Raw genomic sequence first — 16,858 nt, 5'->3', positions numbered from 1 at the left:
AGTGGGTTCTGTAAGGGAGGATGTGGAGTGGGTTCTGTAAGGGAGGATGTGGAGTGGGTTCTGTAAGGGAGGATGTGGAGTGGGTTCTGTAAGGGAGGATGTGGAGTGGGTTCTGTAAGGGAGGATGTGGAGTGGGTTCTGTAAGGGAGGATGTGGAGTGGGTTTTGAAAGGGAGGATGTGGAGTGGGTTCTGTAAGGGAGGATGTGGAGTGGGTTCTGTAAGGGAGGATGAGGAGTGGGTTCTGTAAGGGAGGATGAGGAGTGGGTTCTGTAAGGGAGGATGTGGAGTGGGTTTTGTAAGGGAGGATGTGGAGTGGGTTCTGTAAGGGAGGATGAGGAGTGGGTTCTGTAAGGGAGGATGTGGAGTGGGTTCTGTAAGGGAGGGTTCTGTTATGGCTTCGTCCAGGGCACATAGGGTGTCATTTGGGACTGAACGTCTCTCTCACTGTGAGACTAATCAGATGTGTTCTGAGAACGCCCATCCTGCTCAGAACACACTAGAACACTCTGGAACACCGCTGAACATTCTGTCGCCACAGACTTAATGGAGGCATCAGCACTTCTCAGAACAGGGGCCGGTCTGTGTCTGAGTCCTCCAAGTCTCTCTTGCTCTCGCTCACTCTCACTCTCTGTCAGTCTCTCTCCTCTCTCTCTCCTCTCTCTCTCCTCTCTCTCTCCTCTCTCTCTCTCTCTCTCTCTCCTTCTCTACCTCTCTCTCATCTCTCTCTCTCTACCTCTCTCTCTCCTCTCTCTCTCCTCTCTCTCTCTCTCTCTACCTCTCTCTCTACCTCTCTCTCTACCTCTCTCTCTCCTCTCTCTCCCTCTCTCTCTCTCTCTCCTCTCTCTCTCTCTCTACCTCTCTCTACCTCTCTCTCTCCTCTCTCTCTCCTCTCTCTCTCCTCTCTTTCCCTCTATCCTCTCCCTCTTCTCTCTCTCTCTCTCTCTGTCTCTGTCTCTGTCTCTCTCTCTCTCTGTCTCTGTCTCTGTCTCTCTCTCAATTCAAGGGGCTTTATTGGCATGGGAAACATGTGTTAACATTGCCAAAGCAAGTGAGGTAGATAATATACAAAAGTGAAATAAACAATAAAAATTAACAATAAACATTACACATACAGAAGTTTCAAAACAATAAAGACATTACAAATGTTATATAAATATATATATATATAAGTATATATATACAGTGTTGTAACAATGTACAAATGGTTAAAGTACACAAGGGGAAAAAAATAAGCATATATATATGGGTTGTATTTACAATGGTGTTTGTTCTTCACTGGTTGCCCTTTTCTCGTGGCAACAGGTCACAAATCTTGCTGCTGTGATTTCACATTGGAATTTCACCCAGTAGATATTGGAGTTTATCAAAATTGGGTTTGTTTTTGAATTCTTTGTGGGTCTGTGTAATCTGAGGGAAATATGTGTCTCTAATATGGTCATACATTGGGCAGGAGGTTAGGAAGTGCAGCTCAGTTTCCACCTCATTTTGTGGGCAGTGAGCACATAGCCTGTCTTCTCTTGAGAGCCAGGTCTGCCTACGGAGGTCTTTCTCAATAGCAAGGCTATGCTCACTGAGTCTGTACATAGTCAAAGCTTTCCTTAATTTTGGGTCAGTCACAGTGGTCAGGTATTCTGCCGCTGTGTACTCTCTGTTTAGGGCCAAATAGCATTCTAGTTTGCTCAGTTTTTTTGTTAATTCTTTCCAATGTGTCAATTAATTATCTTTTTGTTTTCTCATGATTTGATTGGGTCTAATTGTGCTGCTGTCCTGGGGCTCTGTTGGGTCTGTTTGTGTTTGTGAACAGTACTGTCCCAACAGAGTACTGTCCCAACAGAGTACTGTCCCAACAGAGTACTGTCCCAACAGAGTACTGTCCCAACAGAGTACTGACCCAACAGAGTACTGTCCTAACAGAGTATACTGTCCTAACAGAGTATACTGTCCTAACAGAGTATACTGTCCTAACAGAGTATACTGTCCCAACAGAGTATACTGTCCCAACAGAGTATACTGTCCTAACAGAGTATACTGTCCCAACAGAGTACTGTCCCAACAGAGTACTGTCCCAACAGAGTACTGTCCCAACAGAGTACTGTCCCAACAGAGTACTGACCCAACAGAGTATACTGTCCTAACAGAGTATACTGTCCTAACAGAGTATACTGTCCTAACAGAGTATACTGTCCTAACAGAGTATACTGTCCCAACAGAGTATACTGTCCCAACAGAGTATACTGTCCCAACAGAGTATACTGTCCTAACAGAGTACTGGCCTAACAGGACTACCTACTCTGTTAGGTCTGGACTTAGAAATGTCCAGAAAAGCAAAAAAATGTGTCCATTAAAATAACTAAATAAATAAAATTGTAAATAGATAAAATTGTTAAGAAACAGAAGACAGACACTGGGTTAGAGGAACTCTGCCTAGAAGGTCAGCATCCCGGAGTCACCTCTTCACTGTTGACGTTGAGACTGGACAGAGGAACTCTGCCTAGAAGGCCAGCATCCCGGAGTCACCTCTTCACTGTTGACATTGAGACTGGACAGAGGATCCCTGCCTAGAAGGCCAGCATCCCGGAGTCACCTCTTCACTGTTGACATTGAGACTGGACAGAGGATCCCTGCCAAGAAGGACAGCATCCCAGAGTCACCTCTTTGACGTTGAGACTGGTATTTTGCGGGTACTATTTAATGAAGCTGCCAGTTGAAGACTTGTGAGGCGTCTGTTTCTCCAACTAGACACTAATCTACTTGTCCTCTTGCTCAGTTGTGCACCGGGGCCTCCCACTCCTCTTTCTATTCTGGTTAGTGGCAGTTTGCTCTGTTCTGTGAAGGGAGTAGTACACTGTGAAGGAAGTAGTACACTGTGAAGGGAGTAGTACACAAGATCTTCAGTTTCTTGGCAATTTCTCTTATGGAATAGCCTTCATTTCTCACAACAGAGTACTGTCCCAACAGAGTACTGTCCCAACAGAGTACTGTCCCAACAGAGTACTGACCCAACAGAGTATACTGTCCTAACAGAGTATACTGTCCTAACAGAGTATACTGTCCTAACAGAGTATACTGTCCTAACAGAGTATACTGTCCCAACAGAGTATACTGTCCCAACAGAGTATACTGTCCCAACAGAGTATACTGTCCTAACAGAGTACTAACAGGACTACCTACTCTGTTAGGTCTGGACTTAGAAATGTCCAGAAAAGCAAAAAAATGTGTCCATTAAAATAACTAAATAAATAAAATTGTAAATAGATAAAATTGTTAAGAAACAGAAGACAGACACTGGGTTAGAGGAACTCTGCCTAGAAGGTCAGCATCCCGGAGTCACCTCTTCACTGTTGACGTTGAGACTGGACAGAGGAACTCTGCCTAGAAGGCCAGCATCCCGGAGTCACCTCTTCACTGTTGACATTGAGACTGGACAGAGGATCCCTGCCTAGAAGGCCAGCATCCCGGAGTCACCTCTTCACTGTTGACATTGAGACTGGACAGAGGATCCCTGCCAAGAAGGACAGCATCCCAGAGTCACCTCTTTGACGTTGAGACTGGTATTTTGCGGGTACTATTTAATGAAGCTGCCAGTTGAAGACTTGTGAGGCGTCTGTTTCTCCAACTAGACACTAATCTACTTGTCCTCTTGCTCAGTTGTGCACCGGGGCCTCCCACTCCTCTTTCTATTCTGGTTAGTGGCAGTTTGCTCTGTTCTGTGAAGGGAGTAGTACACTGTGAAGGAAGTAGTACACTGTGAAGGGAGTAGTACACAAGATCTTCAGTTTCTTGGCAATTTCTCTTATGGAATAGCCTTCATTTCTCAGAACAAGAATAGACTGATGAATTTCAGAAGAAAGGTCTTTGTTTCTGGCCATTTTGAGCCTGTAATCGAACCCATAAATGCTGATGCTCCAGATGCTCAACTAGTCTAAAGAAGGACAGTTTTATTGCTTCTTTAATCCAAACAGTTTTTAGCTGTGCTAACATAATTGCAAAATGGTTTTCTAATGATTAGTTAGCCTTTTAAAATGATGAACTTGGATTAACTAACACAGCGTGCCGTTGGAACACAGCAGTGATGGTTGCTGATAATGGGCCTATGTACAGTTGAAGTCGTAAGTTTACATACACTTAGGTTGGAGTCATTAAAACTTGTTTTTTAACCACTCCACAAATTTCTTGTTACTTTGTGCATGACACAGGTCATTTTTCCAACAATTGTTTACAGACAGATTATTTCACTTATAATTCACTGTATCACAATTCCAGTGGGTCAGAAGTTTACATACACTAAGTTGACTGTGCCTTTAAAAATTCCAGAAAATGATGTCATGGCTTTAGAAGCTTCTGATAGGCTAATTGACATCATTGAGTCAATAAGGAGTGTACCTGTGGACGTATTTCAAGGCATACCTTCAAACTCAGTGCCTCTTTGCTTGACATCATGGGCAAATCAAAAGAAATCAGCCAAGACCTCCACAAGTCTGGTTCATCATCTGTACGAACAATAGTACGCAAGTATAAACACCATGGGACCACGCAGCTGTTATACCAATCAGGAAGGAGACGTGTTCTGTCTCCTAGAGATGAACGTACTTTGGTGCGAAAAGTGCAAATCAATCCCAGAACAACAGCAAAGGACCTTGTGAAGATGCTGGAGGAAACGGGTACAAAAGTATCTATATCCACAGTAAAACGAGTCCTATATCAACATAACCTGAAAGGCCGCTCAGCCAGGAAGAAGCCACTGCTTCAAAATCGCCATAAAAAAGCCAGACTACGGTTTGCAACTGCACATGGGGAAAAAGGTTGTACTTTTTAGAGAAATGTCCTCTGGTCTGATGAAACAAAAATAGAACTGTTTGGCCATAATGACCATCGTTATGTTTGGAGGAGAAAGGGGGATGCTTGCAAGCCGAAGAACACCATCCCAACCGTGAAGCACAGGGATGGCAGCATCATGATGTGGGGGTGCTTTTCTGCAGGAAGGCCTGGTGCACTTTACAAAATAGATGGCATCGTGAGGAAGAAAAATTATGTGGATATATTGAAGCAACATCTCAAGATGTCAGTTAAAGCAAGTTAAAGCTTGGTCGCAAATGCGTCTTCCAAATGGACAATGACCCCAAGCATACTTCCAAAGTTGTGGGAAAATTACTTAAGGATAACAAAGTCAAGGTACTGGAATGGCCATCACAAAGCCCTGACCTGAATCTTATAGAAAATGTGTGGGCAGAACTGAAAAGGCGTGCGCGAGCAAGGAGGCCTTACAAACCTGACTCAGTTACACCAGCTCTGTCAGGAGGAATGGGCCATAATTCACCCAACTTATTGCGGGAAGCTTGTGGAAGGCCACCTGAAACGTTTGACCCAAGTTAAACAATTTAAAGGCAATGCTACCAAATACTAATTGAGTTTATGTAAACTTCTGACCCCCTTGGGAATGTGATGAAAGAAATAAAAAAAATCAGCCGGGTTTCCAACTGCAATAGTCATTTACAACATGAACAATAATTCTAGACTGTATTTTTGATCTATTTGAAGGGACATGAAAGAAAAGTGCTTTTCTTTCAAAAAACACGGACGTTTCTAAGTGACCCCAAACTTGTTTCGTACAGTGTGTGTAAATGCATTCAAATATATACGTTTAAAAAAGCCATAACAAAGCCCAATCCCGTGAACTTTGACCCATCCAGGTACGTAGGGGACATGTTAGCGTGGCTGCACCAAGCCACCGCATCGGAGAAGGAGCACCTGGAGGCCCTGCTGAAACAGGTCACAGCACGAGGTAACCTAAAACCCTCACGCGATCCCTATGGCAACGAATGACCGCTTGATCTCTTCTAATCCTAACCTTTGTGCAGGTAGTTAATTCTCTCGTGTGTCTTGTCTGCGTCTGACTGACTGCCTTCCCTTTAGCACCAGGAGTGGATGAGACCATGCAAGAGGTGGTGGGACACATCACTGAGGGAGTCTGCAGACCTCTTAAAGTAAGACCCTCCAACCCAGTGTCTTTGTGTGTACATTTCCGTTTTTTCAGTCGACTGTATTTGACTGTAGAACTAATAAAATAAATACTACTGGAAAGACTGACTGTCCTGGGATAAATACTACTGGAAAGACTGACTGTCCTGGGATAAATACTACTGGAAAGAAATTATGTCCTGGGATAAATACTACTGGGTAGACCAACTGTCCTGGGATAAATACTACTGGGTAGACCAACTGTCCTGGGATAAATACTACTGGATAGACCAACTGTCCTGGGATAAATACTACTGGATAGACCAACTGTCCTGAGATAAATACTACTGGATAGACCAACTGTCCTGGGATAAATACTACTGGATAGACTGACTGTCCTGGGATAAATACTACTGGAAAGAAATTATGTCCTGGGATAAATACTACTGGAAAGAAATTATGTCCTGGGATAAATACTACTGGATAGACCAACTGTCCTGAGATAAATACTACTGGATAGACCAACTGTCCTGGGATAAATACTACTGGAAAGACTGACTGTCCTGGGATAAATACTACTGGAAAGAAATTATGTCCTGGGATAAATACTACTGGAAATAAATTATGTCCTGGGATAAATACTACTGGATAGACCAACTGTCCTGGGATAAATACTACTGGAAAGACTGACTGTCCTGGGATAAATACTACTGGATAGACTGACTGTCCTGGGATAAATACTACTGAATAGACCAACTGTCCTGGGATAAATACTACTGGATAGACTGACTGTCCTGGGATAAATACTATTGGATAGACTGACTGTCCTGGGATAAATACTACTGCATAGACTGACTGTCCTGGGATAAATACGACTGGATAGACCAACTGTTCTGGGATAAATACTACTGGATAGACTGACGGTCCTGGGATAAATACGACTGGATAGACCAACTGTTCTGGGATAAATACTACTGGATAGACTGACTGTCCTGGGATAAATACTACTGGATAGACCGACTGTCCTGGGATAAATACTACTGGATAGACCGACTGTCCTGGGATAAATACTACTGGATAGACTGACTGTCCTGGGATAAATACTACTGGATAGACTGACTGTCCTGGGATAAATACTACTGGATAGACTGACTGTCCTGGGATAAATACTAAATATAAGATGGCTTCTCTTTCAGGTGCGTCTGGAGCAGGGAATCTTGGCTGAGCCGGGTTCTGTTCTACTCTACAAGCTGTCCAACCTGCTCAAGTTCTACCACCACACCATCAGGTAGGTAGTACCCTGACCTCTGAACCTGACCCCTGACCCTAACCCTCAAGGCACTACAGAGGGTAGTGCGTACGGCCAAGTACATCACTGGGGCTAAGCTGCCTGCCATCCAGGACCTCTATACCAGGCGGTGTCAGAGGAAGGCCCTAAAAATTGTCAAAGACCTCAGCCACCCCTCAGCCAAAAGGCTTCTCAACAGTTTTTACCCCCAAGCCATAAGACTCCTGAACAGATAATCAAATGGCTACCCAGACTATTTGCATTGTGTGCCCCCCCCACCCCCTCTTTTACACTGCTGCTACTCTCTGTTTATCATTTTTATGCATAGTCACTTTAACTATACATTCATGTACATACTACCTCAATTGGGCCGACCAACCAGTGCTCCAGCACATTGGCTAACCAGAGCAATCTGCATTGTGTCCCACCACCCGCCAACCCCTCTTTAATGCTGCTGCTACTCTCTGTTCATCATATATGCATAGTCACTTTAACCATAGCTACATGTACATACTACCTCAATCAGCCTGACTAACAGGTGTCTGTATGTAGCCTCTCTACTGTATATAGCCTCTCTACTGTATATAGCCTCTCTACTGTATATAGCCTTTCTACTGTATATAGCCTCTCTACTGTATATAGCCTTTCTACTGTATATAGCCTCTCTACTGTATATAACCTCTCTACTGTATATAGCCTCTCTACTGTATATAGCCTCTCTACTGTATATAGCCTCTCTACTGTATATAGCCTCTCTACTGTATATAGCCTCTCTACTGTATATAGCCTCTCTACTGTATATAGCCTCTCTACTGTATATAGCCTCTCTACTGTATATAACCTCTCTACTGTCTATATCCTCTCTACTGTATATAGCCTCTCTACTGTATATAGCCTCTCTACTGTATATAGCCTCTCTACTGTATATAACCTCTCTACTGTATATAGCCTCTCTACTGTATATAGCCTCTCTACTGTATATAACCTCTCTACTGTATATAGCCTCTACTGTATATAACCTCTCTACTGTATAAAGCCTCTACTGTATATAGCCTCTCTACTGTATATAGCCTCTCTACTGTATATAGCCTCTCTACTGTATATAGCCTCTCTACTGTATATAGCCTCTCTACTGTATATATCCTCTCTACTGTATATAGCCTCTCTACTGTATATAACCTCTCTACTGTATATATCCTCCCTACTGTATATAGCCTCTCTACTGTATATAGCCTCTCTACTGTATATAGCCTCTCTACTGTATATAGCCTCTCTACTTTATATAGCCTCTCTACTGTATAGAGCCTCTGTACTGTATGTAGCCTCTCTACTGTATAGAGCCTCTCTACTGTATATAGCCTCTCTACTGTATATAACCTCTCTACTGTATATAGCCTCTCTACTGTATATAGCCTCTCTACTGTATATAGCCCCTCTACTGTATATAGCCTCTCTACTGTATATAGCCTCTCTACTGTATATAGCCTCTCTACTGTATATAACCTCTCTACTGTATATAACCTCTCTACTGTATATATCCTCTCTACTGTATATAGCCTCTCTACTGTATATAGCCTCTCTACTGTATATAGCCTCTCTACTGTATATAACCTCTCTACTGTATATAGCCTCTCTACTGTATATAACCTCTCTACTGTATATAACCTCTCTACTGTATATAGCCTCTACTGTATATAACCTCTCTACTGTATAAAGCCTCTACTGTATATAGCCTCTCTACTGTATATAGCCTCTCTACTGTATATAGCCTCTCTACTGTATATAACCTCTCTACTGTATATATCCTCTCTACTGTATATAGCCTCTCTACTGTATATAACCTCTCTACTGTATATATCCTCCCTACTGTATATAGCCTCTCTACTGTATATAGCCTCTCTACTGTATATAGCCTCTCTACTGTATATAGCCTCTCTACTTTATATAGCCTCTCTACTGTATAGAGCCTCTGTACTGTATGTAGCCTCTCTACTGTATATAGCCTCTCTACTGTATAGAGCCTCTCTACTGTATAGAGCCTCTCTACTGTATAGAGCCTCTCTACTGTATATAGCCTCTCTACTGTATATAGTCTCTCTACTGTATATAGCCTCTCTACTGTATATAGCCTCACTACTTTTATATCCTCTCTACTGTATATAGCCTCTCTACTGTATATAGCCTCTCTACTGTATATAGCCTCACTACTTTTATATCCTCTCTACTGTATATAGCCTCTCTACTGTATATAGCCTCTCTACTGTATATAGCCTCTCTACTGTATATGTCCTCTCTACTGTATATAGCCTCTCTACTTTATATAGCCTCTCTACTCTATACAGCCTCTCTACTGTATATAACCTCTCTACTGTATATAGCCTCTCTACTGTATATAGCCTCTCTACTGTATATAGCCTCTCTACTGTATGTAGCCTCTACTGTATATAGCCTCTCTACTGTATATAACCTCTCTACTGTATATAGCCTCTCTACTGTATATAGCCCCTCTACTGTATATAGCCCCTCTACTGTATATAGCCTCTCTACTATAGCCTCTCTACTGTATATAGCCTCTCTACTGTATATAGCCTCTCTACTGTATATAACCTCTCTACTGTATATAACCTCTCTACTGTATATAGCCTCTCTACTGTATATAGCCTCTCTACTGTATATAACCTCTCTACTGTATATAGCCTCTCTACTGTATATAACCTCTCTACTGTATATAACCTCTCTACTGTATAAAGCCTCTACTGTATATAACCTCTCTACTGTATATAGCCTCTCTACTGTATATAACCTCTCTACTGTATATAACCTCTCTACTGTATATAGCCTCTCTACTGTATAGAGCCTCTCTACTGTATATAGCCTCTCTACTGTATATAGCCTCTCTACTGTATATAGCCTCTCTACTGTATATAACCTCTCTACTGTATATAACCTCTCTACTGTATAAAGCCTCTACTGTATATAACCTCTCTACTGTATATAGCCTCTCTACTGTATATAACCTCTCTACTGTATATAACCTCTCTACTGTATATAGCCTCTCTACTGTATAGAGCCTCTCTACTGTATATAGCCTCTCTACTGTATATAGCCTCTCTACTGTATATAGCCTCTCTACTGTATATAACCTCTCTACTGTATATAACCTCTCTACTGTATATAGCCTCTCTACTGTATATAGCCTCTCTACTGTATATAACCTCTCTACTGTATATAGCCTCTCTACTGTATATAACCTCTCTACTGTATATAACCTCTCTACTGTATAAAGCCTCTACTGTATATAACCTCTCTACTGTATATAGCCTCTCTACTGTATATAACCTCTCTACTGTATATAACCTCTCTACTGTATATAGCCTCTCTACTGTATAGAGCCTCTCTACTGTATAGAGCCTCTCTACTGAATATAGCCTCTCTACTGTATATAGCCTCTCTACTGTATATAGTCTCTCTACTGTATAGAGCCTCTCTACTGTATATAGCCTCTCTACTGTATATAACCTCTCTACTGTATATAACCTCTCTACTGTATATAGCCTCTCTACTGTATATAGTCTCTCTACTGTATATAACCTCTCTACTGTATATAACCTCTCTACTGTATATAGCCTCTCTACTGTATAGAGCCTCTCTACTGTATAGAGCCTCTCTACTGTATGTAGCCTCACTACTTTTATATCCTCTCTACTGTATATATCCTCTCTACTGTATATAACCTCTCTACTATAGCCTCTCTACTGTATATAGCCTCTCTACTGTATATAGCCTCTCTACTGTATATAACCTCTCTACTGTATATAGCCTCTCTACTGTATATAGCCTCACTACTTTTATATCCTCTCTACTGTATATAGCCTCTCTACTGTATATAGCCTCTCTACTGTATATAGTCTCTCTACTGTATATAGCCTCACTACTTTTATATCCTCTCTACTGTATATAGCCTCTCTACTGTATATAGCCTCTCTACTGTATATAGCCTCTCTACTGTATATAGCCTCACTACTTTTATATCCTCTCTACTGTATATAGCCTCTCTACTGTATATAGCCTCTCTACTGTATATAGCCTCACTACTTTTATATCCTCTCTACTGTATATAGCCTCTCTACTTTATATAGCCTCTCTACTCTATACAGCCTCTCTACTGTATATAACCTCTCTACTGTATATAGCCTCTCTACTGTATATAGCCTCTCTACTGTATATAGCCTCTCTACTGTATGTAGCCTCTACTGTATATAGCCTCTCTACTGTATATAACCTCTCTACTGTATATAGCCTCTCTACTGTATATAGCCCCTCTACTGTATATAGCCTCTCTACTGTATATAACCTCTCTACTGTATATAGCCTCTCTACTGTATATAACCTCTCTACTGTATATAACCTCTCTACTGTATAAAGCCTCTACATATAACCTCTCTACTGTATATAGCCTCTCTACTGTATATAACCTCTCTACTGTATATAACCTCTCTACTGTATATAGCCTCTACTGTATATAACCTCTCTACTGTATATAGCCTCTTTACTGTATATAACCTCTCTACTGTATATGTCCTCTCTACTGTATATAGCCCCTCTACTGTATATAGCCTCTCTACTGTATATAGCCCCTCTACTGTATAAAGCCTCTCTACTGTATATAGCCTCTCTACTGTATATAACCTCTCTACTGTTTATAGCCTCTCTACTGTATATAACCTCTCTACTGTATTTAGCCTCTCTACTGTATATAGCCTCTCTACTGTATATAGCCTCTCTACTGTATATAACCTCTCTACTGTATTTAGCCTCTCTACTGTATATAGCCTCTCTACCGTATATAACCTCTCTACTGTATATAGCCTCTCTACTGTATATAGCCTCTCTACTGTATAAAGCCTCTCTACTGTATATAACCTCTCTACTGTATATAGCCTCTCTACTGTATATAGCCTCTCTACTGTATATAACCTCTCTACTGTATATAGCCTGTCTTTTTACTGTTGTTTTATTTCTTTACTTACCTATTGTTCACCTAATACATTTCTGGCACTATTGGTTAGAGCCTGTAAGTAAGCATTTCACTGTAAGGTCTACTACACCTGTTGTATTCAGCATTTCACTGTAAGGTCTACTACACCTGTTGTATTCAGCATTTCACTGTAAGGTCTACTACACCTGTTGTATTCAGCATTTCACTGTGAGGTCTACTACACCTGTTGTATTCAGCATTTCACTGTAAGGTCTACTACACCTGTTGTATTCAGCATTTCACTGTGAGGTCTACTACACCTGTTGTATTCAGCATTTCACTGTGAGGTCTACTACACCTGTTGTATTCAGCATTTCACTGTGAGGTCTACTACACCTGTTGTATTCAGCATTTCACTGTGAGGTCTACTACACCTGTTGTATTCAGCATTTCACTGTAAGGTCTACTACACCTGTTGTATTCAGCATTTCACTGTGAGGTCTACTACACCTGTTGTATTCAGCATTTCACGGTAAGGTCTACTACACCTGTTGTATTCAGCATTTCACTGTAAGGTCTACTACACCTGTTGTATTCAGCATTTCACTGTAAGGTCTACTACACCTGTTGTATTCAGCATTTCACTGTGAGGTCTACTACACCTGTTGTATTCAGCATTTCACTGTGAGGTCTACTACACCTGTTGTATTCAGCATTTCACTGTAAGGTCTACTACACCTGTTGTATTCAGCATTTCACTGTGAGGTCTACTACACCTGTTGTATTCAGCATTTCACTGTAAGGTCTACTACACCTGTTGTATTCAGCATTTCACTGTGAGGTCTACTACACCTGTTGTATTCAGCATTTCACTGTGAGGTCTACTACACCTGTTGTATTCAGCATTTCACTGTGAGGTCTACTACACCTGTTGTATTCAGCATTTCACTGTGAGGTCTACTACACCTGTTGTATTCAGCATTTCACTGTGAGGTCTACTACACCTGTTGTATTCAGCATTTCACTGTAAGGTCTACTACACCTGTTGTATTCAGCATTTCACTGTGAGGTCTACTACACCTGTTGTATTCAGCATTTCACGGTAAGGTCTACTACACCTGTTGTATTCAGCATTTCACTGTAAGGTCTACTACACCTGTTGTATTCAGCATTTCACTGTAAGGTCTACTACACCTGTTGTATTCAGCATTTCACTGTGAGGTCTACTACACCTGTTGTATTCAGCATTTCACTGTGAGGTCTACTACACCTGTTGTATTCAGCATTTCACTGTAAGGTCTACTACACCTGTTGTATTCAGCATTTCACTGTGAGGTCTACTACACCTGTTGTATTCAGCATTTCACTGTAAGGTCTACTACACCTGTTGTATTCAGCATTTCACTGTGAGGTCTACTACACCTGTTGTATTCAGCATTTCACGGTAAGGTCTACTACACCTGTTGTATTCAGCATTTCACTGTAAGGTCTACTACACCTGTTGTATTCAGCATTTCACTGTAAGGTCTACTACACCTGTTGTATTCAGCATTTCACTGTAAGGTCTACTACACCTGTTGTATTCAGCATTTCACTGTGAGGTCTACTACACCTGTTGTATTCAGCATTTCACTGTAAGGTCTACTACACCTGTTGTATTCAGTATTTCACTGTAAGGTCTACTACACCTGTTGTATTCAGCATTTCACTGTAAGGTCTACTACACCTGTTGTATTCAGCATTTCACTGTAAGGTCTACTACACCTGTTGTATTCAGCATTTCACTGTAAGGTCTACTACACCTGTTGTATTCAGCATTTCACTGTGAGGTCTACTACACCTGTTGTATTCAGCATTTCACTGTAAGGTCTACTACACCTGTTGTATTCAGCATTTCACTGTGAGGTCTACTACACCTGTTGTATTCAGCATTTCACTGTAAGGTCTACTACACCTGTTGTATTCAGCATTTCACTGTAAGGTCTACTACACCTGTTGTATTCAGCATTTCACTAAGGTCTACTACACCTGTTGTATTCAGCATTTCACTGTAAGGTCTACTACACCTGTTGTATTCGGCATTTCACTGTGAGGTCTACTACACCTGTTGTATTCAGCATTTCACTGTAAGGTCTACTACACCTGTTGTATTCAGCATTTCACTGTGAGGTCTACTACACCTGTTGTATTCAGCATTTCACTGTAAGGTCTACTACACCTGTTGTATTCAGCATTTCACTGTAAGGTCTACTACACCTGTTGTATTCAGCATTTCACTGTGAGGTCTACTACACCTGTTGTATTCAGCATTTCACTGTAAGGTATACTACACCTGTTGTATTCAGCATTTCACTGTGAGGTCTACTACACCTGTTGTATTCAGCATTTCACTGTAAGGTCTACTACACCTGTTGTATTCAGCATTTCACTGTAAGGTCTACTACACCTGTTGTATTCAGCATTTCACTGTAAGGTCTACTACACCTGTTGTATTCAGCATTTCACTGTAAGGTCTACTACACCTGTTGTATTCAGCATTTCACTGTAAGGTCTACTACACCTGTTGTATTCAGCATTTCACTGTGAGGTCTACTACACCTGTTGTATTCAGCATTTCACTGTAAGGTCTACTACACCTGTTGTATTCAGCATTTCACTGTAAGGTCTACTACACCTGTTGTATTCAGCATTTCACTGTAAGGTCTACTACACCTGTTGTATTCAGCATTTCACTGTAAGGTCTACTACACCTGTTGTATTTATCATTTCACTGTAAGGTCTACTACACCTGTTGTATTCAGCATTTCACTGTAAGGTCTACTACACCTGTTGTATTCAGCATTTCACTGGAAGGTCTACTACACCTGTTGTATTCAGCATTTCACTGTAAGGTCTACTACACCTGTTGTATTCAGCATTTCACTGTAAGGTCTACTACACCTGTTGTATTCAGCATTTCACTGTAAGGTCTACTACACCTGTTGTATTCAGCATTTCACTGTAAGGTCTACTACACCTGTTGTATTCAGCATTTCACTGTGAGGTCTACTACACCTGTTGTATTCGGCGCACGTGACAAATAAACTTTGATCTGATTTGACCTCTGAACCTGACCTCTGAACCTAACCCGGCTTAAGTTATACCATCACACCATCAGGTAGCTAGATTCCACACATCACCACAATAAGCCCTGTCCCAAACCCCCACAAAACACCAAGATCACATGACAGTAAACTGGTCAAGGTGGTTTGATACCATCTCTCTCATCTTTCTAAATGCCTCTATATAGCCTTTATACAGTGTTGTTAATTTAGAGTTCACTGTTCAATGATGCCCTCTCTGTCTCTCTGTCTCTCTTTCTGTCTCTCTGTCTCTGTCTCTCTTTCTTTCTCTCTGTCTCTCTCTCTGTCTCTCTCTCTATCTGTCTGTCTCTCTCTATCTCTCTCTGTCTCTCTTTCTGTCTCTCTGTCTCTCTCTCTCTGTCTCTCTTTCTGTCTCTCTGTCTCTGTCTCTCTTTCTGTCTCTCTGTCTCTCTCTCTGTCTCTCTCTCTATCTGTCTGTCTCTCTCTATCTCTCTCTGTCTCTCTTTCTGTCTCTCTGTCTCTCTCTCTGTCTCTCTCTCTATCTGTCTGTCTCTCTCTATCTCTCTCTGTCTCTCTTTCTGTCTCTCTGTCTCTGTCTCTCTTTCTGTCTCTCTCTGTCTCTCTATCTGTCTGTCTGTCTCTCTCTCTCTCTATCTCTCTCTGTCTCTCTTTCTGTCTCTCTGTCTCTCTTTCTGTCTCTCTGTCTCTGTCTCTCTTTCTGTCTCTCTGTCTCTCTCTCTGTCTCTCTATCTGTCTGTCTCTCTCTCTCTCTATCTCTCTCTGTCTCTCTTTCTGTCTCTCTGTCTCTGTCTCTCTTTCTGTCTCTCTGTCTCTCTCTATCTGTCTCTCTGTCTCTGTCTCTCTCTGTCTCTCTTTCTGTCTCTCTGTCTCGCTCTATCTGTCTGTCTCTCTTTCTGTCTCTCTGTCTCTGTCTCTCTGTCTCTGTCTCTCTCCCTCTCATAGTTGTATCGTGGGCACCAGTGTAGCCTCCCTGCTGATGACCATCGAAGAGATGCACATCCTAAGCAAGAAGATGTTTTTCAACAGTCTCAGTCTCCACGCGAGCAGGCTCATGGACAAGGTAGGCGTTTGTTGTTTTTAGTAAACTAAACATCACTTTGTTGATGACCTCATATAGAGCTTCTATTTTGTTGCTCTGATTGGACACGGCTATCACCTATCACAGTATTTTGTTGTATGAATACGATCCGTGAACATGTACAGAGATGAACAGTTTGAACAGCTGACATAAAAACATCCCAGAAATATTCTATTCACACAGAAAATGTTTTTTCTCTCCCAATTTTGTGTACAAATTTCTTAACATCCCTGTCAGTGAGCATTTCTCCTTTGTCAAGATAATCCATCCACCTGACCAGGTGTGGCATATCAAGAAGCTGATTAAACAGCATGATCATTACACAGGTGAACCTTGCGCTGGGCACAATAAAAGGCCACTTTAAAATATGCAGTTTTGTCAACCAACACGAAGCCACAGATGTCTCAAGTTTTGAGGGAGCGTGCTACTGGCGTGCTGACTGCAGGCATGT

At 41.6% G+C, this 16,858-nt stretch overlaps 1 protein-coding gene across 5 annotated transcripts in view; it reads left to right on the top strand.

Annotated features, from left to right (window-relative positions):
- The window catches only part of cog6 (component of oligomeric golgi complex 6), a 233,091-nt gene that overhangs the window by 84,405 nt on the left and 131,828 nt on the right, over window positions 1-16,858 (top strand). For all 5 annotated transcript variants that reach the window (XM_090224018.1, XM_090224019.1, XM_036964969.2 and 2 more), the window contains 4 exons: window positions 5,692-5,783; window positions 5,915-5,985; window positions 7,156-7,247; window positions 16,272-16,389. In XM_090224018.1, the coding sequence (XP_090080144.1) occupies window positions 5,692-5,783; window positions 5,915-5,985; window positions 7,156-7,247; window positions 16,272-16,389 (373 nt within the window). The remainder of the gene's footprint in view (window positions 1-5,691; window positions 5,784-5,914; window positions 5,986-7,155; window positions 7,248-16,271; window positions 16,390-16,858) is intronic.

This window comes from Oncorhynchus mykiss, chromosome 27 (genome assembly GCF_057628025.1).
Source record: "Oncorhynchus mykiss isolate SJ-2025 chromosome 27, ASM5762802v1, whole genome shotgun sequence".
NCBI classification, from domain to species: Eukaryota; Metazoa; Chordata; class Actinopteri; order Salmoniformes; family Salmonidae; genus Oncorhynchus; species Oncorhynchus mykiss.
This window is presented reverse-complemented; position numbering and strand designations above follow the sequence as displayed.